Source organism: Podarcis tiliguerta, assembly GCF_965153285.1.
Source record: "Podarcis tiliguerta genome assembly, chromosome: 1".
NCBI classification, from domain to species: domain Eukaryota; kingdom Metazoa; phylum Chordata; class Lepidosauria; order Squamata; family Lacertidae; genus Podarcis; species Podarcis tiliguerta.
The window spans coordinates 64,929,962-64,952,997 of record NC_139534.1 but is presented as its reverse complement, the minus strand read 5'-3'; the positions used below and the strand labels follow the sequence as shown (position 1 = coordinate 64,952,997).

General features: G+C 42.0%; 1 protein-coding gene across 9 annotated transcripts in view; it reads right to left on the bottom strand.

Annotated features, from left to right (window-relative positions):
- The window catches only part of ABCC8 (ATP binding cassette subfamily C member 8), a 64,310-nt gene extending 42,333 nt beyond the window's left edge, over nucleotides 1-21,977 (bottom strand). For 2 of the 9 annotated variants that reach the window (XM_083455283.1, XM_083455285.1), the window contains exons 1-10: nucleotides 21,203-21,956; nucleotides 18,942-19,083; nucleotides 16,236-16,357; nucleotides 14,166-14,332; nucleotides 13,257-13,499; nucleotides 12,541-12,732; nucleotides 8,298-8,462; nucleotides 5,178-5,333; nucleotides 2,153-2,287; nucleotides 1,600-1,762 (exon numbers count right to left, since the gene is read on the bottom strand). In XM_083455283.1, coding sequence (XP_083311409.1) covers nucleotides 1,600-1,762; nucleotides 2,153-2,287; nucleotides 5,178-5,333; nucleotides 8,298-8,462; nucleotides 12,541-12,732; nucleotides 13,257-13,499; nucleotides 14,166-14,332; nucleotides 16,236-16,357; nucleotides 18,942-19,083; nucleotides 21,203-21,350 — 1,633 coding nt within the window. In that variant the 5' untranslated portion in view covers nucleotides 21,351-21,956. Of the gene's footprint in view, nucleotides 1-1,599; nucleotides 1,763-2,152; nucleotides 2,288-5,177; nucleotides 5,334-8,297; nucleotides 8,463-12,540; nucleotides 12,733-13,256; nucleotides 13,500-14,165; nucleotides 14,333-16,235; nucleotides 16,358-18,941; nucleotides 19,084-21,202 lie in introns of all 9 variants that reach the window. The other 7 variants (XM_083455284.1, XM_083455287.1, XM_083455290.1 and 4 more) reach the window with 5 other exon arrangements.
- Between the last annotated feature and the right edge of the window lie 1,059 nt (nucleotides 21,978-23,036).

The window sequence follows — 23,036 nt, the reverse complement described above, 5'->3', positions numbered from 1 at the left end:
CAGAAACTGCGGAAACCGCGTCAGATGTTCAACTTCCGAAAAATGCTTGCGAATCAGAACATTTACTTCTGGGTTTGTGGTGTTCGGAAGCCGATTTGTTTGACAACTAAGCCGTTTGGAAACCAAGGTACCACTGTATAAATTTTGTTCATAACTTAAGGCTGTGATCAGGCCCCAAACACGGCGAGAACCATATGCACATACAGTTTGCATGAGGGTGGCCTCTGTTCCTACCTTAGAAGGAAGATGTATATGTCAAAGGGCATGGCCTACTGCTGTGCTTCTGTTCACAGCCAAACATATTCACTGGGGGCTCATCCAGACCTCCTTTTGCACCAGACTTTCTAGGCACATGTCTGACCTTTAAAATTCTGTGTCCAAGCAGTTTTTTGTTTTGTCCTGGCAGTTTCCCCGGACAACTGGCGTTTTACCACTGAATTGGAGCCGATGGCAATCCATAGAAAACCGGATTGCCCTTTGCTCTGATTCAGCATTAAAACCTGGGTTTTCCTGGGGAAAGGATAGGACAACAAAATCAAGCCAAACCCTGGCGCTTTAAAGCATGTGCCTAGAAATGCAGCAAAAAAGGAAGTCTGGATGAGTCCTAGCACTGAGTAAATCAACTGAAAAGGACTTTAATCGTCAAGGCTATAGTGAGCAGCTCTGTACTATTTGTGGCAATCATTTCTGTCTCAGATATACCCATCTTATAAGGCACAGAGGCTGGATCTAGACACATCCAAAAAGAGGTTTCAGGAAAATGCGTTGAAAACCTCATAATGGGAAATCACGTTGGCGAAAGATGGAAGTCTACAGCGCCATCTGGTGTCATAGTGTTATAACGCATTTAAAATGCCCCCCCCCTTTAAACTAATGTAGCTGAGTCCAGACACATAATTGTGACATTTAAAGAATGAGGTAGAAATAATATAATATGTGAAATCTTTAATTTTTCATGATGGTCCCATGTTATATCTTACAAACATTTCTATACTGCCTTCATTAAAAACAATCCCATAAAATAACAACCCCATTAGTATTTTGAATCAAGATTTAGTGTCATAAATTTATGACACTTGTACTAATTCAATATCTTGAAACTTTAAAGCATTGCTTTTCAAAAAGCAGAGGCATGTAAGGGCAGTACATTCCAGGAACCTTTACCAACTATCCTTTTCTCATGGGAGTCAGCTACATGGATTTTTTTCCTTCTTTGACCTCAACTGCTCAGAAAGTATTAACTATACTGCAAAGTGTATAGGAAAGTCAGAGGCTAGGGTACATATATGGTGCTTGGACATGGACCTTTAATTCAGGGACTGTGCCTGGAGGGAGTGGAGGAAGGGTAAGTATAGATAAACCCAAACTCTAGTTCAAACTCTAGTTCCTGCATTCAGTTGCCAGGAGGTTCAATACTTAAATGGATTGCATAAACCTTTTCCAAACACAATAAAATGTATTTGTGCTACTGGCAGTTCTGCTGGTATATTAGAACTGGAAATAGACTCTAAAACCTGCATCACCTTTAAATGGCAAGTACACTCATAGTTATGCTGAGACAAAAACTGATCCTGGGACAAAGTCAAGCAATATACTTACTTGATATGGAGGTATAGAGAGCAAAAGCTCTGAGGCTAGTCATTTCTTTTTGCCGGGTTTCCTCCACACTGCTGTGAAATATGTGTTCCCAGGCGTAGAGCTTAAGGAGTTTTATGCCTCGAAGCATTTCATTTGTTTTCTTAAGCCTCTCATTGGAATATTCCTGAACCATTGACACAAACATTAATTTAAGGAGGATTATTGCAACACTGCAGCATACTGTGTTTTCTAAGGATACACGCTATGCTAATACAAATTGACTACAGATGTTCTTGCATGCTATACACAATATAGAACTTGCATGTTATGCTTTCCACTAAAACCTGTTACTTGCTCTTCAGTTTCACTTTGATATCTCTGGATGGGAGGTTATCCTTGCACATGGAAGTATTTATGTGTATTTAATTTCAAAGATTACAAGATGACTGGAATAATGTTGACCTTGAAGCAGAATTTTCTGTGTTGATATTGCGCAAAGCATATTGTTCCTACAATAGTGTATCTGCATGGATATATACCCATAACCTGAAAGGACACGCCTGAAAAGACTTACCAATGTGCTTCTTTGAGCTTGTGAAAGTTTTGTGGCTACAAAGTACTGAACAGGTGCAAGCACTATGATCACTGCAGCTCCAATTAGGGCACTGATTCCAAGCAGGTAGTAGAGTAGAATGACCCCTACAATAATCTGGGATAACAAAAAAAGAAAGAAGGGACACTATATTTCCCAACCAATACAAAGAAAAGAATGACCAGGAGTTGGATGCTATTAGGTAATCTGTATTAAGGGATAGAATTTTAGCAATCCATTAGTCCCAAATCTGACTCAAAAGTCTCATAAACTCCAAATCTTCATTGAGACATTACTACAAACAGCACTTTTGGGGGGTGAACTACCATTAAAAATCAAAATGATTCACTCAATATACAAGATTTTGTAGGTTGCGGAAATTTTTAGGAAAAGAGTTTGAAATTCCCTAAAGCAAATGATATTGATTTTAAAATCTAAAATTTGCTCTAGATAGCAGTAGTAGCAGCAGCAGCAGGCAGCATCTCCTGATTTCATTCATTCAGCCACCCATTAGGATAGGAGTAACAAAAACAATCTATCATTCAAATGAAACCCTGAGGCTGAGAGATCCGGCTTGTTTCTGAATAGTGAGTGCGAAGCTAAACTATTCCTCCCTGCACAGCCACCTTCCCTTCAAAACAAAAGTGGCAAACATTTGTTTGAAAGCATGCTTAAGAGCATGTAGTCTGGCTCAGCGGTAGAGCATCTGCCTTGTATGCCGAACATTCCAGATTCAGTCCCCAGCATCTCCAGGTGGAACTGGGAGAAGCATCTGTCTCAAACTCTGGAGAGCATCTGCCAGTCAGGGTAGACAATACTGAGCTAGCTGCACAAATGGCCTGACTGTATTCACCGAAGACAAAAGCATTTTTAGATTGCATGGTCTCAAAAACCACAAGAAGGTCAGATTTTAACTGTCCCAGTTGACACCTGTCCTATTGTATGTCCATATACATGTACAGTCATACCTCGGAAGTTGAACGGAATCCATTCTGGAAGTCTGTTCGACGTCCAAAACATTTGGAAACCAAAGCTCGGCTTCTGATTGGCTGCAGGAAACTCCTGCAGCCGATCGGAAGTTGTGGAAGCCCTGTTGGATGTTCAGTTTCCAAAAGAACGTTCAAAAACTAGAACACTCACTTCAGGTTTTCAATCGTTTAGGAGCCGGAACGACATTAATAGTTGAAATGTAGCAGAAGTTGATGAGGTAGCAGAGGCAATGAATAAAAATAGGCAGCTGCCACTTATTGACATCCAAGGGTTAAGGCAGCCACCATATTTTTACCAGTGGGAGATGCAACAGGGTGATATAGGTTGGTGCAGTTGAAGTCAACATGGCACACTGAGTAGGACTGCCCATTTCATGTGCTGATGTAAGCAGCCCACACTGGGCATGTTTATGTGATTTGTGTCTTCTAGGAAGCATATAGGAACTCCTATATGGGTTATCTGATTATTCCTTCCCACCCATTGCACCGTCTCACTGCTTAAGTGTAAGCTCCTCCTTTGTTTGTACTTCAAATAACTGAATATGAAAAGACCATTAGCAACTTGATGAAAATTATTCATTGTCCAAAAGGCAGCTCAGACGCTGTCTGCAAAGTAGTATGTAAGCAATTTAAATATCACCAAAGCATAATAAGTTTGTGAAAAAGCTGTGTAATGAATTACAGAATCCCCTTCAAATAAAGTCTGAAAACATTTAACTGGTTTTAATAAGGATTCTGTAATAACTAATATTCACAAAGAAACCTTTTTACCACAATTGTATTATCCTGTGAATGAAGCAAGTTTTATTATCTTGAGAATTTAATGAGAACAGATGATAATTGAAGGAAGTGAGTAACCATTTTGTGCTTTTAAATGAAAAGTAAGCTATTTAATTAAAAAAAAGACATTACTCTGTTTTACTATGTTTAAAAATGCATATTTTGCAAAGGACTCTAAGAATTCTACACAGAATTGTTTTCCTGACAATAAATGTCAAACAAAGAAGGGGAGAAACCTGACACCTCTAAACCAATCAAAAGTGCACTGGAAATTGTCTCCTGGGTCTATAAACATGTGCCTTCAGGGAACCCTGAAAGCTAACTGAACATATAAGCACTGCAACATCAGGGAAGGCAGAAAATATAGTCCTGAATGATTCTGCTGTCATGGTTTCTATTATACAGTTATTATACTGGTCACTTGGAAATGGTAGGCTGTAGCAGGAAAGTTTCTACTCTGCCCCAGGACAGGACAGTAAATTGCTCATGCTCGTAGTAGCTAGAATTTGAGGGATCAAATTGAAAATGGGAATGTGTCTTGTCTGACAGTGCTTACTCTTAATTGAGTCACTGGATATATTTTACCTCTTTCAGACTAAAAGGGCAATCCAAACCCCAACTACTGAGTGGTGATGCTTTTCAGAACACTGTGGCCACTGCCGTATCTGCAGTCCTGCCATCAATGGTGGCTGGGCAAGAAGAGCAGAGGTAGGACCATCCGTGAGCCATGACTGGACCCAATGCTCTCATGTGATGGCAGCCAAACTGGCTCAGGAGTCAATGGCTCCAAGTTGGGTTCAACCCCTTCCCCATTCTTCCTTTAGAAGGCCCCATTTGGTGGCTCTCTGCTGGCTGCTGCTGGAGGTGATCCTGCTGGTGGCACTTTCACCCACCCTTTTGGTGGAAGGCCACCTTAGCCAGGCAGAGGCAATTCTGCTTCAGCTCAGTACAAGGGCTCATTACTGTTACTATTACTATTATAATTACTCTTGCAACTTGATGACAAGGAGCCACAGCTTTGTTTTTCCCCCAGGTTATTTTCAATAACAACTATTTTTTTAAATAGACGTGCATTTCCCCAGCAACAATATTTTGAATATCATGTCTCTATATCCCAGTCTCTATATCCTACACAAGTACTCTGTTGTGCCACATACTGATTCCCTGTAATAACTCTCACACACCAAATTTATCTCCATTTACATGGATTAAAGTTATATGGACTTTAATTTCCTTACCTGCACTGGCATAGCCCAAAGGTTAGGGCACAGGAAGAAAAACCACATCAGCTGGTTTGTATCTATAGCAACCAGGTTACAGATTTGGCCTGAAGTCATTTCCCCCATGGACATGTTGGAAGTTGACAGCCGCATAATCTTATTGTAAATTTTAGTCTAGAATGAGAAATTTTTAATTTAAGAATATATAAACCATTTCCCACTTAATAATAATAATAATAATAATTTATTATTTGTACCCCGCCCATCTGGCTGGGTTTCCCCAGCCACTTTGGGCGGCTCCCAAAGAAACAAAAAATACAGTAAAATATCACAGATTAAAAACTTCCCTGAACAGGGCTGCCTTAAGATATCTTCTAAATTTATCACTTTGACATCTGCTGGGAGGGCGTTCCACAGGGCGGGCGCCACTACCGAGAAGGCCCTCTGCCTGGTTCCCTGTAGCTTTGCTTCTCGCAATGAGGGAACCGCCAGAAGGCCCTCGGAGCTGGACCTCAGTGTCCGGGCAGAACGATGGGGGTGGAGATGCTCCTTCAGGTATACTGGGCCGAGGCCGTTTAGGGCTTTAAAGGTCAACACCAGCACTTTGAATTGTGCTCGGAAACGTACTGGGAGCCAATGTAGGTCTTTCAAGACTGGTGTTATGTGGTCTCGGCGGCCGCCCCCAGTCACCAGTCTAGCTGCCACATTCTGGATTAGTTGTAGTTTCCGAGTCACCTTCAAAGGTAGCCCCACGTAGAGCGCATTGCAGTAGATAACCAGAGCATGCACCACTCTGGCGAGACAGTCCGCGGGCAGGTAGGGTCTCAGCCAGCGTACCAGGTAGAGTTGGTAGACAGCTGCCCTGGATACAGAATTGACCTGCGCCTCCATGGACAGCTGTGAGTCCAAAATGACTCCCAGGCTGCGCACCTGGTCCTTCAGGGGCACAGTTACCCTATTCAGGACCAGGGAGTCCTCCACACCAGCCCACCCCCTGTCCCCCAAAAACAGTACTTCTGTCTTGTCAGGATTCAACTTCAATCCATTAGCCACCATCCATCCTCCAACCACCTCCAGGCACTCACACAGGACCTTCACCGCCTTCACTGGTTCTGATTTGAAAGAGAGGTAGAGCTGGGTATCATCTGCATATTGATGGACACCCAGTCCAAACCCCCTGATGATCTCTCCCAGCGGCTTCATATAGATGTTAAAAAGCATGGGGGAGAGGATGGAACCCTGAGGCACCCCACAAGTGAGGGCCCAGGGGTCTGAACACTCATCCCCCACCACCACTTTCTGAACACGGCCCAGGAGGAAGGAGCGAAACCACTGTATAACAGTGCCCCCAGCTCCCAGCCCCTCTAGACGGTCCAGAAGGATGTTATGGTCGATTGTATCAAAGGCCGCTGAGAGATCCAGCAGAACCAGGAAACAACTCTCACCTTTGTCCCTAGCTCGCCGGAGATCATCAACCAGTGCGACCAAGGCAGTTTCAGTCCCATGGTGAGGCCTGAATCCCGATTGGAAGGGATCCAAATGGTCTGCATCCTCCAGGCGTGCCTGGAGTTGTTCAGCAACCACGTGCTCAATCACCTTGCCCAAGAATGGAAGATTTGAGACTGGGCGATAGTTGGCCATACTGGCCGGGTCTAAAGATGGTTTTTTAAGAAGCGGTTTAATGACCGCCTCTTTCAGCAGATCTGGGAATGTTCCCTCACAGAGGGAAGCATTCACCACCCCGCAGAGCCCATCGCCCAGCCCTTCCCGGCTTGCTTTTATTAGCCAGGATGGGCAAGGATCAAGGAGACAGGTGGTTGGTTTCACGTGTCCAAGCAGCCTGTCCACATCCTCGGGGGGTAACGGATTGAAATTGATTCCATGCAACTTGACCAGACAGAGCTCTAGCACTCTCCCGCCCCGGCCCTGCTCCCACGGTGGTGTCTAGCTCCTTCCGAATATGAGTGATTTTATCTGCAAAAAACTTTGCAAAATCGTTGCAGGAGATCTTGGGGTCTTTACAAGGCCCCGGTGGTAAAGGTGGTTCTGTTAAATTGCGAACCACCTGAAAGAGTCTCCTGCTACTATTTTCTGCAGATGCAATAGAGCCGGTGAAGAAAGTCTTCTTCGCCGTCGCTATCGCCACTTGGTAGGCTCGACGTTGAGCTCTAACCCATGTCCGGTCAGATTTGGAGTGAGTTTTCTGCCACCGACGCTCTAACCATCTCAACGATTGTTTCATCGCCCTCAGCTCCGAAGAAAACCAAGGGGCTGTCCGGGCTCCATGCAATCGGAGAGGGCACTTCGGAGCCACACAGTCGATAGCCCTGGTTAACTCCACATTCCAGCGGGCCACCAGGGAATCAGCTGAAAGGCCATCAACATGGGCTAAAGCATCCCCTACCACTCTCTGGAAACCATTTGGATCCATTAAGTGGCGGGGGCGGGCCATCCGAATTGGTCCCACCTCCCTGCAGAGGGGAAGGGTCACGGAGAAGTCCAGTTGCACCAGGAAGTGATCTGACCATGGCACTTCTTTTGTTTCAATTTTACTTAAATGTTTTTGAGCTGGTGTACACATGTTTCATGTGATAGAATAAGTGGCTTTTAAGCTTACAAATAAAGAATGATTGCTTATTTGAAATATAGGGTGTTAATGGTGTTTTATTTTTACAGTATATGAACACAAGCTATGTTTATTAAGTCAGATGTCATCTATCAATCACAGAGGACCCATAAGACAGCTGCAGGCTTCTGTAGGAGAAAGCAAGGATATGAAAGATTGTCACATAACCAGGAGACTATAGAACAAAGCGAAATAAGACGAACATCCTGGCATGTCAGGAAAATCCTGGCATACCTGGAGATAAGGTGATTTTATGGGATATAGATTATATGACATTTAAATTAAAGCAAGATTCTATTTTATGCACGAATCAGATACTGTCCATAAGGTTTATTCTTTTTCAAAAAAATGTATTTTTTTTTACCCAAGGTTGTTTAAGCTTTTCTTTCTTTCTTTCTTTCTTTCTTTTTCTTTTGATTGGTTGAGTTTGTTAGAAACATGCTCCTTTACTCAAAAGTTAAGAAGTGATTGTATAGCTCATTAGGTAATAGTTTCTGGATTATCTGAAATACCTGTATTGCTCCTCTTAGGTTAATTCCTGTTTCAATGGCTACATAGTACGATGCTTGGAGAAAAGTTCTCTGCAACAGAAGGGCAAAGAAAAGGAGGACTGCCAATACATAAGCATTGGCCAGGAATTCTTGGGATGAAATGAAGTAAACACCAAGTATTTCGGTCTGTTGGGGGGGGGGGGAGAGAAGAAAGCAATTCAGAATTAATTTTGCTTTCGTATAGTTCTTTATATAAATAGAGTTCTCAAACATTTGAAACTGCAACAATGACTTGAATAAAATATTTCAGTGATTCAGACAATCCTTTTATTGAAATGAGAGACAATGCAAGGAAGAACCAAAGAGAAAGTCAAGACTGAAGACCAAATGGCAGGTCAGTGTTGGAGAACACCAAAGCTCAGAAAGATAATGATGTCCAGAAGACCTCGTATTCTTTCCTGTCCAGGAGGATTCAATGGTCAGCCCGGGTGGGTGGAGTCCAGAACCTAGGTGGTTCTCCAGATGCTCTTGGACTACAACCCCCACCATCCTTGACCACTGGCCATGCTTGCTGGTGTGGATAGGAGCTATAGCTATAGGAGTTGCAACCTCCAGTCTGGTAGCTCACCATATATGGGACCCACACCAGATCAGAACCTCTGGAAGCTGCTGACATGAGTCCCCAGCCAAGGACTGTCCATACTGGGTTGCCACCTCAATAAAGTCAAAATGTGAGTGTTGAGAAAGTGACTATCTGATCATAGCAATGAGATCTTCTGGGCATTCCTAGTCCTTGAACCATCTGTCTCCAGGGCAGTACAGAGAATAAAATTTAAAGTATATCTCCCTCCCTACATTTATCACAAGGCATCATGTGATAAATACCGTAGTCATTATAGAACACAGTACTGTAAATACTCAGCGGTGCTCTGAAGTCTTCCTTGGCCTATCCAGAACTATGCAACTTTGCAACCCGAACACAGGCTTAGCCAGACAATTTATCAAAGATATGTATCTACTTGCTTTTCTAAACAAGATATGTGGTATCTTTCAGAAGCATAAAACATAAGCTTTAAATCTGGAGGCAAGAAATTTAGATATTCTCAAAATTAAGCCTGTCATGGCAGTTAAAAATGTAGCAGCTCTTTTGAACATTTGATCTTCATAGATGATTTGCAGTATAACATGATCACTTGCTGGCTCCTCAGCAGTAGAAAAGTAATGTTAAAAGTAATGAGAGAACGGCAGTGACAGAAGCTTAGCATTTCAGGTTTACTTGTCAAGACTTAAGTAGCTGCCCTTGAGAGATGCTAAGGAGACTGCATGTGATGTGGTATTAGTTTTGTGTTACAATACTCTTATCATATTGAGAAGCAGATATTCAAGAAGACCAAGTTCTCCAAGATGACTCTGTTTCACTGGCTACTGGAAAATGAGAGAATTCTTTGGAATGTATATACTCAGTCCTGTGCCTGCATTAGAAAGAGGTTTCCACAGTGCTCAGCAGTGCTCTGTTTCCCTTCCTCCTCCCTCAGCATCCACCTTGGAAACCTTCAATATCTTACTCCAGAGAGGAAGAAAGCAAGAGCTAAATAGCAATAAGGGAACCAAACAATCCCCACAATGACCCAACATCCTTCATGAAGCCATGTACTTGCACCAAGAGAAGTAAAGGGGTACACAGCTCTATTGAGCCCCATGGAAATCTTGTCATGTGTAATTCTTGTGCCCATAAGGGGCTGCACCTTGCTTATAGAATCTGACCAGATAAACTGATGATCCAAATTGCACATAATCTCATCAAATTGGGGAAAGATATGTTCAAAACCAAGGAGTTTCATGTTGGGGAATAAAGGGCACATAATCCTTTATGATTTGTGGGAAATTATTCAAGATGGTGAAATAGACAATTCTGTTAGATCAGAATCACTTAGGGGTGCTTTCGAACTGCTAGGTGGGCAGGAGCTGGGACCGAACGACGGGAGCTCACCCCGCTGCGGGGATTCGAACCGTCGACCTTACGATCAGCAAGTCCTAGGCACTGAGGTTTTACCCACAGCGCCACCCACGTCCCTTATTTTAAAATGTATTTTGCTTAAATATTTACCTACGCCAGGGGAGAGGTAAGATCCTCCACAAATGATGTGATTGAGATTAATACATGTTTAAAAGACAAATGAGAGGAATGTGACATACCATCCTCGATATGCAGAAGGTTAGACAAATTACACTGAATGCTGATATCAGAGAATATTTTTCTAGGTGGACATTTATAATAATGTGCACAGGGCATAACATAGCAGCTATAATAAAATTTCATTTAGTCCAACTCCCTGTGAACACCCCTGACAGGAAGTCATCCAAGCCTTTGCTTGAAAACTTCTAATGAGTCCACCACCTTCTAAAGTAGCCTGTTTCGTTGTTAAACTGCACATACTAGCATGGCGTTCTTTCTAATACAGTGGTACCTTGGGTTAAAAACTTAATTTGTTCTGGAGGTCCATTCTTAACCTGAAACTGTTCTTAACCTGAGGTACCACTTTAGCTAATGGGGCTTCCCGCTGCTGCTGTCGCACCACCACTACGCAATTTCTGTTCTCATCCTGAACCAAAGTTCTTAACCCAAGGTACTATTTCTGGGTTATCGGAGTCTGTAACCTGAAGCAAGTAGAGTGCAAGTTCCACGTGCAATGGTAGTTACATGCATCAAAAAGAACTCTTCCCAGGTAGGTTACCCAACTGTATCCTCTGATCAATTGCATGGAAGAAGGGACAGTTCTATCACCTGTGGCTGGATATTAAGATCAAAGGTTTTAGTCCCACACACACTGCAAGCATTAACTAACTTATCAATCCCATAATGTTTGGTGTTATCTCTACAATAGCTTTGTGAATAACTTTTGTTAATAATGTAATTTTCATTGTCTGCATCTTTTTCATTTTATTTTCCTCTGACCTCAGTGTTTAGAATCCCAACCTCTGCAACTACAGTGGTACCTCAGGTTAAGTACTTAATTCGTTCCGGAGGTCCGTACTTAACCTGAAACTGTTCTTAACCTGAAGCAACACTTTAGCTAATGGGGCCTCCCGCTGCTGCCGCGCCACCGGAGCACAATTTCTGTTCTCATCCTGAAGCAAAGTTCTTAACCCGAGGTACTATTTCTGAGTTAGTGGAGTCTGTGACCTGAAGCGTATGTAACCGGAAGCATATGTAACCCGAGGTACCACTGTATGTGCATATTGTATATATTGGCAACTTAGGAAAATACTTCATGCATCTGATGGAGATGAAAGCTTTTGTGGCAACAGATAGAACTTAGTCTTTAAGGTGCCACAAGGCTCACTGTTGTTTTTGCTGCAACACACAATCCTTCAGGTAATATGTTTATTTTTCATTATTCAGTAATGAATAATTTCTGGGTCAATATGCTGAACTTCAGTTCTTGATGCTTCCCAGATACAGCATAGAAAAGGTAACCCCTTGAAATGTCTCCAGTAAGTACACTAACATACTGAAGGAAGGATGAAAACAGCAGCATATTGATTGATTTAGAAACATAAAATTAGTTATTCATCCCCAGCATAGGATATCCATTTCCATTCCATTATGGCAGCAGATGCAAACCCATTAACAACAGTAGAAGTCTTTCAATCAAACTGGCTTGTTTATGAGTCTTTTAAAAGAGACTGTGATGCATTAACTAGCAATAAAAACACACCATGTTGTTAGTACTAATTCATAACCACATGCTTGCTTTGGCTCTGTATTCTGCAGAAGAACTGCTTCCTCCTCCAATCCCTGCAGAGTACCCCAGAAAATCAGAGTCTTTTTTTTAATTGAATATAATGTCCTGAGATAATAGCATCCCCATGTGTGCTTGTATTTTATCTTTCTAAAGATTCTGATGGAAATTCTTTGTCACAGTGAAATCTGCTTTTTTGTTACTTCTACTTAAAAAGATACTGTTTAGAGCATCTTCCTTTCCATTCTTCAGCTTCTTCAGTATAGAATTTGAGGTGCTAATCTATAGAAACCTTCCTTGCTCAAATACATCCCTGCTCAAGTTAGTCATGTGTTTAACTTTAACACTTGGGCCCACAAAAGCATGGGGTTAACACGGTACTATTTTGTTTATGGCTACCCTTTTATTGGCTTAAGTGCCACATTCACCTTTGGCCAGCTGTGTAAGAAAGAGAGCTTGACAATACTGTTTTAAGAGAAGGCTAATATAGAAGTTAAATAATAACAATACAAAAATAGTACCTTGGGGCGGAAGGTGTTGTTGCTGCCTTTTCCAACATGGTGAACAATTCCAGAGATACACAGTGGGCCAGCAAATCCAAGGAGATCTGCCAGAATACGGAAAGTGCTGCTTAGGACCAGTGGTCTTCCGAAGGCATTACAAAGGGCACGCCAGATAGACTTGGATCCTTGTGGATTTGGAGTGTTTTTATTCTGTCATATATATAATTTAAAGAAAAATTACTTTGAATGGGAAGAATGTAATATTCCAAAGTGATAAATGACATTCACAAATCATTTTCATAAGCCTCTCACTTGACTTATCAATTTATCGTTAATTTTTAAAGTACCTAAAATTTACTTAGCACCTCACACAGCTCTACCATCTAAAAGACACAGCACAAAAGGAAAAGTGGGATGAATAAAAAACACAAGCAAATATGCACTGATGGAATAATTGTGCTGTTACAAACAGTGCATTTAAAGCTGAGCCAAAGAAACAATTTCTTTCTAAAAAAATTCTTACATAAAAGGATTTTAGACACCAAACAGTTTGAGAACATCGTGAGCCAAATTTCCAATCCTTATTCATTTTGATAGGTGCTTAAGAGAAGTAAGACCGTTTTCTACCGGACTGTAGGCATGAGCATTCCATTGCATGCATGAAGCTCTTCTGCCTGCATTCGTCATGTTTAAAGCCAGAAACAGAGTTGTGAGTAATCCTTTTCTATTCATACCTTTGGAGATTCAAAGGCCTCATTCAGGCGCATATAATTTGTCAAAGCTCTCATGGCAATAGGCAGCTTTCCTATGGCTTTCAAGTCTATTGGTTTCTTGTGAGCTGTTTTAATGAATGCATTCATCCACCAGTATGTTCCTTTGGACAACAAATTCACAAAAGGTTGCAAGAATCTGACTCCAAGATCCTGAAGGTCCTCAGGAGGCTTAACTTCCTTGGGTGTTTTGAAGAAAACGTATCTCTAAACAAAGACAAAAAGAATCTTAGGCAAGTCAATGGAGAGGGGGGCAGGAATAATAGGATACTGTAATACGTATTGTCCTCTGTCCAGGAGGACCAGGCTGCCATGGATTTTAAGGCATGTATTTTCAATTGATTCCTCACCTTCCAGTATCTCAATGCTTGACAAACAGTACAGTATAGATTTGGCAGGACACTGCTGTGTTTCTGGACAGAACATATTTCTTAAGCAATATTTTATCCAGGGAGTCAGAATTAAAGGCCATCATGGACAGGATCCAGCAACATTAAACACATTCAAATTGCAATTACATCTTAGTAGTGCTGCATACTATAACTTGGTGCTCCTGATGCTCAAGGAGATGGCAGAGAAAGGGGAAAGGAACAATGTCAAAGTAGTTTGTCAATTACTTGAGCTTAATTATAACTAGCATGTTGGCTTACAAAGCTGTATATGGCCAAATTTATTTTCACCAGGAGGCATGAAAAAGAACATGACTAAATTGGGACTGACTGGATGTCATTCTAATATTCCACCTCCTAATGTATATGGAAACCTATATTCATGGGACTTCAGAAATACTAGTACGTTCAAGATGCAGTTACTAATGGACAACATTAACAACTTTGCTTTTAACCATCTAAATTATCAGGAAATGCAACTTACCCTTACCCTGATGACATTAATTTCTACAAGAAGCAACATTCCATAAAGAACTACTAAGAATCCTGTGAGGCAGAATCGAAGCTGGAGAGGTCCAATATTATTATCACAAAACTTTACAAATTTGATGGTTTTGGTTATAAAAGCTAAAGTCCAATAGACTAGCAAGGCTGTTGAAAGAAGAATAAAACACTGGTCAGTACAGCACTTCAAAGTTAAAGAAGGCAAATAAAATTACAAGATTGTTCAAAGGATCTGTCCTGAATATGTAAGTGTTTAGCAAATTAGATTTCTATAATGTTGGAAATTCTGAAGTTTTGACTAAGCTTACAACCACAAAGATAAGAAATCAATATAAGCATTCTCAGGCATGGCTACAATAACTGTCTCTGGCATTGATTTGTACCTGCTTTGTACAGTTTCAGTTGAGTATGCCGAATGTACTTGGTGAAACTTTCATATATATATATATGTGTGTGTGTGTGTGTGTGTGTGTGTGTGTGTTTGAGAGAAAGAAATTCTGACTAACTCCTACACAAGCTTCCCTATAAATATTCCCTTGTAAATATTCTCATTCTCTTTCTGAGCCCCATTAACAAGAGCATGTTTTTAAATCGCTCCCGGTGACTTCTGCCTCACACAGCCAAGCCTTCATGTGCTGTACTGTAATTTGCCCTGTGGAGCAGGGAATTTTTGCAATGGCACCAGAACCTGAAAAGAAAAGGTTTAGTGGGTGTATTGAAAGGCTTGCCACATGGAGGCAATCACCTTGGGGAGGAATGACAAGTGAGTTTGATGTATCAGTCTTCAGTATATTCATTGTAAAATAATTAATCAGCAGTCTTATTTAGCATCCTTGTGACTGCTACACACGCCCAAGCACAGGCTGTTGTGCTGTTCACAGGAACTACAGGCAGCTAGTAGCTTGCTGTATGCGCCAATCAGATCTAAAAATCCAAGCCTTTGGCAAAATTAGAATTGCGAGTTCAAGTTCTTCATTTGAGTGTGGGGCAGGACACAGCCAGGCAAAAAAAACAAAAAACAAAAAAACAAAAAAACAAAAAAACCTCCATGAAGCAGTGCTAGTGGGGAACAGTGGACAGTGGAGAGAGAGTGTGATCTGGGGAGAGTTATAGGAGCCAGAGAGAAAGACCTGGAGGGCTTTATTTTGCTGCAGAGCTGAAGTTCTTCACCATATTCTTAGATATCAATGCTATAGAAGAACAAAGTGATCCATCTTTTATTTAGATATTTTAACTTCAACTTTCCAAACAAAGCACAGCTTCTTGTTCAGCAGATAAGACTAAGTATTGAGTTGTTCAAATAGTTAAATAAATACACATAGGAAGTGCTGGTTTTCTGACATTCAGTCTCATGAGATTAGACAGGAAAAAATGGTCATTTTCCATTTTCTCAGAAAAACATATGGGCCAAACAACTGCAGAACTATTCACATATGACACAAATTTCCTGTCAAGGGATGAGATGACTCCCATAACTATTCCCAAGGAAGCTACTTGCATCAACAGTACAAACAAAGACACTATTTGCCAACAATTCCAGGAACATCAATTCTGTGGAGCTATTTTTTAAAAATTCAATTTATGATTGTCAAGAAAAATATCAAAGCAGTATGTGTATGGTGATAACAGCCATGTGGCTTTAAAGCATTGGTGTTTACAACAAATAGATATTCTGGAATATGAGGTGGGACATAATTCTTAATCATGGGCGCAGCCAAAGGGGAGGGGGCAGGGAGGGACAGTTGCCCCCTCCCAAATCAAGTAAATCAATGAAAATACTAACTGATGTTCTGCCCCCTAACATACGGTAAATCCTGGCTATGTCCATGTTCTTATTAAATAATAAATGGGGGGGGGGGAGAGTTCATTTCATCAAAAATACCAATACTTGAAATCAGCTTTGTTAGTGGGAAACAGTACTAGTAAGCTTTAGTTAGACAATAAAATTTCAGTTTGGGGGGCACTGAAGTGAACCTCCAGCAAGACCTAACAGACTTTCTCCTCATAACATATTCACAATTTCATATTTTTCTGTATTGTGGGTACATACCTATTAATAACTTTGGAAAATTTGATGTTTCAATGTTGTGATAGTAAACAATTGATGTGATGGCTGCTAAGAACGCCATTCCAGGTGGCATGTACAGGTGCAAATGACGAGATTTTGAATCCCTAAGTATAACAAAACACATTAATCAGAAGTACCCTGATGGAGAGTACCATGTTTGCTCTGAAGCCTACATGAAGACCCAAAGTTATTTGAACAGAGATTATGATAACACACAAAGGAATGCATGTACGGTTCAGTCACTCCAGGTGGTGTGTGTGTGTGTGTGTACGTGTGCAAATACACACATAAAGAGTTCCCACTCCTAAGATACAAGGCTGAAGCCCAGTGAGTGGTCCCTCCCCCCCAAGAAAATACATGCAACAATGTTAGCTTTCCCATCTTTCTTTTTCAATCAACATGGAACTTATTATGTTCATGATTCATATGAGGACAGAGAAAAAAGGAAAATTTCCACGCATCACTTTAATTTTCAGTTAGGGTTCAGCCACACTTGCCCTTGTCCTGCCACTTTCCCCTGGGAAACCTGATCTTTACTGCTTAATCAGAGCAAACATCAATCCGGTTTTCTCTGGATTGACGTTTGCTCCTTTTTCTTTTTTCTTTTTTTGCTAAAGAGTGGGTTCTCTTGAGGAAAACATTAGCGGGAAGGGCAAAACCCCTCAGACATGTGTCTAGAAAGCAGAGGATAGCAAAAAAACACTTGGACCCATGCTGGATGAGCCCCAAACTGAATGGCAGCATAATCCTATACATGTCTCCTCAGAAGTAAGTCCCATCGAGGGAATGGTTATATCATTGCAGCCTTAATGAACTAATTACTGACCAAAAAGTAAATCAGTGCACATGAAGATTTTATTCCCATTCATAGTAAATTTGTTTAAATGAGAATATGATTGCACTTAGAACAGAAATAGTTTTATAGCTTTATTTGAAATATGTTATACAACAACACTGGTTTAAGGGGCTTCCCACCTCTTTCTCTCCCTCCCTTGACACACATAAGCAAACATAAACAAACACAATCATAAAATAATTCAAATGTGTCATAAGCACTCTGTGCAGAAAGCTCCAATTTCAGATTGATTACCCAGCTGGGCAGAAAGTTGTATTAAGCAAGATACAATTGTCATAAAATCAGATTGTGTAGACCTTTGATTATGTGGCTACCGCCTTGTTAGATCAGATCAAGGGTCTGTGTAGTCCAGTATTAATAAAATTTTTAAATGGTGAACCAAATGCATTGCGGATTCTCATAAATACCATGAGCTTTTCTGATGACAGTACTCCCCAGGGCAGTGTCAGCTTGGCACAATGTATTCTTAAAGTGAAAAAGGGGTGGTGGTGTCTGACAAAGGTACAAGTCCAGGGACAGTGAGGAAGCCAGCTTTTCACTAGAATTGAAGAGAAAGGCTATACAGTTCTATGCGGTGGGTTCATAGTGCGTAAAAGAATAGACAAGTTTTAAAGGCAGAAACACTATCTTTCATTTAAGCAGATATATTTAGATGAGAAAGCTTTTCCCAAGGATTTGCATGGATTTCTTCAACCTCTGTTCTAAACCTGCCATCATTTAAACTCCCTTATATTGATTGTAAACACTACCAGAGGCCCAAAAGAGCCCAGAGGAATATTGAAAATTTAACAGTTTGACTGCTAAAGCTGTGAGTATACCATGCAGAAATCTGTCAGGAAGATATGAGCAACAGAATTTTTTATTATGTGATGTTATCTCAAGGACTGGCTGGGTGCCAAAGCCTAACATAACCTTCTGCTGCCAAGCAGACTGTTAAAAAGATAAACTGTTTGGGCTTCAAGAAGCTGTTGTAATCCCCTTTTAAATTCACTGAGTTACTTTCTGTACTGCTGATTGCTCTTCAGATGCAAGTATGTGCTAGCATTTCTTAAGTACAGGATAACCACAGACATTGGCTCTGATACGAACTTTATTTCTGTGAATGGATCCAACTTAACAGTCATCTAATGGAGCTTCTCCCCCTTCCCCTTGCAGACCTCTACAGCAGTCTGCAGCCTCTTGCTCCAGGGAGACCCTTCGAAATGGCATTCCCACAAATGTGAATGGAGGAGCAACTTAGGATCCAAATAAATGTTTGAAATAGCTGCTACTCCAGGTTTGTTTAAGCAGCAAAACAAAATCAACTGGCATTTCTAGTAATTTTAGCAACAGTTCACATAATTTAAAGTATGTCATGATAGTGCTATTGGCTAAAATTATCTGAATCTCCCAATGCACAATGTATCATGTTGAGTTTTTGTTTTTTTAAGGGGATTTGATGTAATTTTTATAAGTTTGGGGCTCCCTTTCAGCTGCTCTGCTTGACAGAACAGTGCAATGAAGGGTCTCATCTTGTCTCTGACTCTTGATTCCTATGATCTTTTTCATCCATAGAGGATGCAGCAAATTTTCACAAGAGAGTTGGCAAACGGACAGAATGAACTGGCTAGCTAAAGATAATTTAGAGTGTATGTGTATTTGTACACACACATTCTTGGCGAGGTCTTTGGAATATCTGACACAAGTCAGTAGGTTAATCACCTCGAACACAGATTACATTTCTAACAAGCAGAGTTGGCAGTAAACAAACTTGTGTATAGCAAGTTGCATACAACTGCGTTAAAAATGGGCAAGTATTGTGAAAATGGAAAAAAATCCAATTATGTACTTACCCATCGGACACTATACCCTCAGCTATTTCACATACCAGCACAAACAAAAGAATGAAAGTCAAAATCCAGCGTAAATTGTGACCAGGAAAATGAAGCCAAGTACTGTGGTGGATATGAACTTTGGAGCTTTGACTTCCCCATCCTATATGTAAGAAAGCAAATAATCACAATTATGCTGAGAGTTTTGTGCAGAAAAAAGTGAATAAAAATGTATGGCCCTGTCCATTCTGAACTGGAAACAGAAGTATAGATCTTTTGCTTTTAAACATGAAATGGAAACAAAGTTAGAAACAAAACATTTGATTAAAACATCATAATTGCATTAAGGGTGTAAAATAAGATACAGATGGGATCGAATATCCTTTATATTTAGACTCTTGCAATCTAGTTAAAAACTAAATCAAAGCAAGAAGTCTGAATTTGCTCTGTAGTTGGAACATCAATGTATATATGATTGAGAAACTGAACACTAGGTGCTAGTTCCATTTAAGTGAATAAGAAGAGGCTTTCCACACTATTAGTGTAAACACATACCAGGTTCATTTTAGCAATGATTTGCATGTTGGTGTTTAATGCAATGGACTAGGACCTGGGAGACCCATGTTCAAATCACCATTATGTTATGAAATTCACTGCCTAGTCCTAGGGCAGTTACTATCTCTCAGCCTAACCCACCTCACATGCTCGGTGTGATGATAAAATTGTGTGAGGAAAATGTATGTCTCCTTAAACTCCTTAGAAGAATGGTGAGATATAACTAAATATCCCTCTCCCTCCCTCCCCCATCAAAAATGTCTCATTAACTTCAGTGAGACTTACTTTCTAGTCAGTGGGTTTGGGATTACAGCATTTGTGCAGTACAAATGACTTTCTTGTGTTCAATATTATATAGAGTGCATTGGGTATTTTTTCATGGAAAGCCAGTCATACTGCCTAGTATATTAGTTTTACCTGCCTCCTAGGTTATCAGTTTGTGCTTCTGTCTAGGCAGGAAGGGTATTTTCAGAATGGGAAGGAAGTGTGGGGGAACCTCACTGGTACATTACTCACAAATATAACACCCACAACAAAAAGTGGAAGGTAGCCTGGGGTTATACATCAAATAAGTTCATATGCTCAAAATGAGTAATCAATCTATACAATTAAAGCTTCTTTAAAAACCAAAGGTTTAGAAAATGGTGGTGTGAGGAAAGAGCTATAGCACTCTTTCTAGCAGGTGGATGTGATACTTGCAGAATCAGAGTCCTCACACCATCACTGAATGGAAAAAAATTCATATTGTCTGAAGTGCTTTGCATGATCAGACAATATACTTCTTGAAGTAAAAGACTGATTATATGGAAACACTGGAAATTATCAACAAGCCAGTCCTTTAGCTTTAAGGTGAATAGACATTGCCAAAGGACATCAACAACGGTGCTCAATTTGTGCATTTCTCTTCCACAGCCCTTTCAGTATTCCTCTTGAAAAAGAAGTCTAGAAAATTTATTTGTTTTTTAAAACAGCACTTGTGCCATGATGTGTTCATGACCTAGAACTGTGATTCAGACTAGAGTTCTATTGATCTTTGGAAGAAGGCTGGTATAGAAATTGAATAAATAAATAAAATACAAATACATAAATGAATAAACAAATAATGGTTCACAGGCATGACTGGTAGCATGCCAGTTAAAGTTAGACATCGCCACTACAAACTACTGCTGGACCAGTAAAAGAAGTGCACACCTAGTTTTAAACTAGGGAACCTATTTTTTAAATAACACAAGCAGGTCCACTGCAGCAGTGCTTTCTTCTTTCCTCTGTTTGACTAAACCCTAATATGTTTGCATCCTCTCCTCTCCATAACCTTCCTTGACTTCATTCAGCCCTTTTTCACGCACACATGATCCATGCTCTGACTTATTCAGGACGCCAGGCAGTTGAGCTAGGTCTGCAAAAAGATGGGCTGCACTTCACGCCTGCCCCCAAATAAGTGAGCGGGACGAAGGCAGAAGGAGCCTGACATGCATTTCCTGCTGCCGCCAGTGCTTTTCCTAGGAAGATGCTCTCTAAAGCCTTTGCGTCCGAGCTAGGGAAGGATGCTGCCCCTGCTGCTGCTGGGGAAAGCAGGTCAGCATCGCTCAGCAAGCACGTCGTTGCTTCCTTCGCCTGCCTGCTCGGATGGATGCCTGCGAATGAAGAGGCTCGGGCGCCGCAGACCGGGAACGCGGGAGGGAAATGTCCGCCCGGCGGCCCCGCTTCCCCAGGCGTCCCTTACTCACCTATGAAGAGGATGGGGAAGGTGATGAACAGGAGGAAAACGTGAGGCACCACGTTGAGCGCGTCCACGAAGCAGCCGTTGTTGAGCACCCCATTGTTCACCTGGTAGGCAGCCGAGTTGTTCTCGCTGCCACAGAAAGCCAAGGACATGGTGGTGGTGGTGTCCGAGGGTCGCCGGGGAGCAGCGTCGAGGGGGAGGCGGACATGCACAGCAACAGAACAGGCGCGAAGACGCGAGCCGGGCCCCGGGTCCTTTTCCCGCCTCTCTACCTGAGCTATGCCGCGGCCGGCCCGGCCCCCTCGCGCGGCGGCAACAAAGCGCGCGGGAGGAGCCGTGAGAAGGCGGCCAGATGCGCCCCCTCAGCTCTGGAGCGCGCGCGCGCCGGGTGGAGCGAGGCGCCCGGGAATTCCCCTCTATCGGTTTAGCCGAGGTCGAGCAGCTGAGGAGAGATGGTGCCGCTGGGACGAAAGGCTGAGGCGGGAGGAGGTGACGGGAGCGGCGGGAAAGCAAATGCCGAGCGCGCTCCGGCGACGGAGAAGGCGCTTCTTCTGGCTCCTCGGCAGGGACCGCAGCTGAGAGAAAAAGGAAGCCGCAGTTCGGTACTTAAAGGAGCCGCCTCAGCTCATCTGTAAGAGAGGAAAATAGTCGCTCTCTCCGCTTCTTTTCGGAGGGGGTGTCAAGCCTGAGGCCATCTGGTGCGCGGGAACACGGAAAACCCGCCGTCTTTCTGTTTCTAAACATTTCCAATTCTGCCCCCTCTCCACTGTCTAAGGATTTCCATCATTCCCTTGGCCAGAGGATGCCTAAAAGCCACCTTTGCGCTAGAAAACTAGAATGAAAACTAGCAGCTGAATTATTTATTTTTACCATTTATTAAAGTTGTATACAGCCCTATACCCGCAGGTCTCAGGGCTGTTCACAGGATAAAAATCACAATATAAAATCACGAAATACATAAAATAAAAACAACAGGCCAACAATCCCCTCCCCCTATTTAGCCTGGCGCCTAAAGGTGTCTAATGAAGGCACCAGGCATATCCCCCTGGGGAGAGCATTCCACAAATGGGGGGATGGGGGGCCACTGCAGAAAAGGCCTGTTCTCATGATGCCACGCTCCAGACCTCATGGAGAAGGCCCACAAAGAAGGGCTTCAGAAGATGATCTCAGGGTAGGTTCATATGGAAAGAGGCAGTCCTTGAGGTATTGAAGTCCTGAGCCAGCACTTTGAATTGGGCCCAGAGCACAGCTTTCCAAACTGTGTGTTGTGACATGTTATTGTGTCTGCTGCAGTGTGTAGGTGTGTCGCGCGAATGCTCCCTGTGCTCCTCCTGGGGCTGGAAAGCTGTTAGTTTAACATCCGGTTTGCTAGTAAAACTGAATTATTGTGTTGCGAAATGATGCATGTCTAAAAAGCGTGTCACCAACATGAAAAATTTGGAAAGCTCTGGCCCAGAGTATTGGAGCTGGAGTATTATGACATACACAGGGCCGACCCAAGACATTTGGGTACCTGAGGCCGATCACAAGATCGCTTTTTCCCTCCCGGCTAGGGAAGAAGGAGTGAATGAAGATCTACATCAGAAGCAAGAGGGAAATAAAGATCTACATCCTGTCAATCCAGCCCTGGAAACGAACAGGGCTCCCTTGTCCCTTGCTCTGCTAGCCTGCCCTCTGCTCTGTTGCTGTTACTGCTAAATGCCTGATCAGGCCATAATAAGATCACAACAATCCATTGTTTGGAAGAATCTTATCTGGCTTGCATCACTGAAATTTGGGGTGGATGAGCTGGGTCCACCTAGGGGCAGTGTGTCCTGTTTCACTCTGCCCTGCTGCCA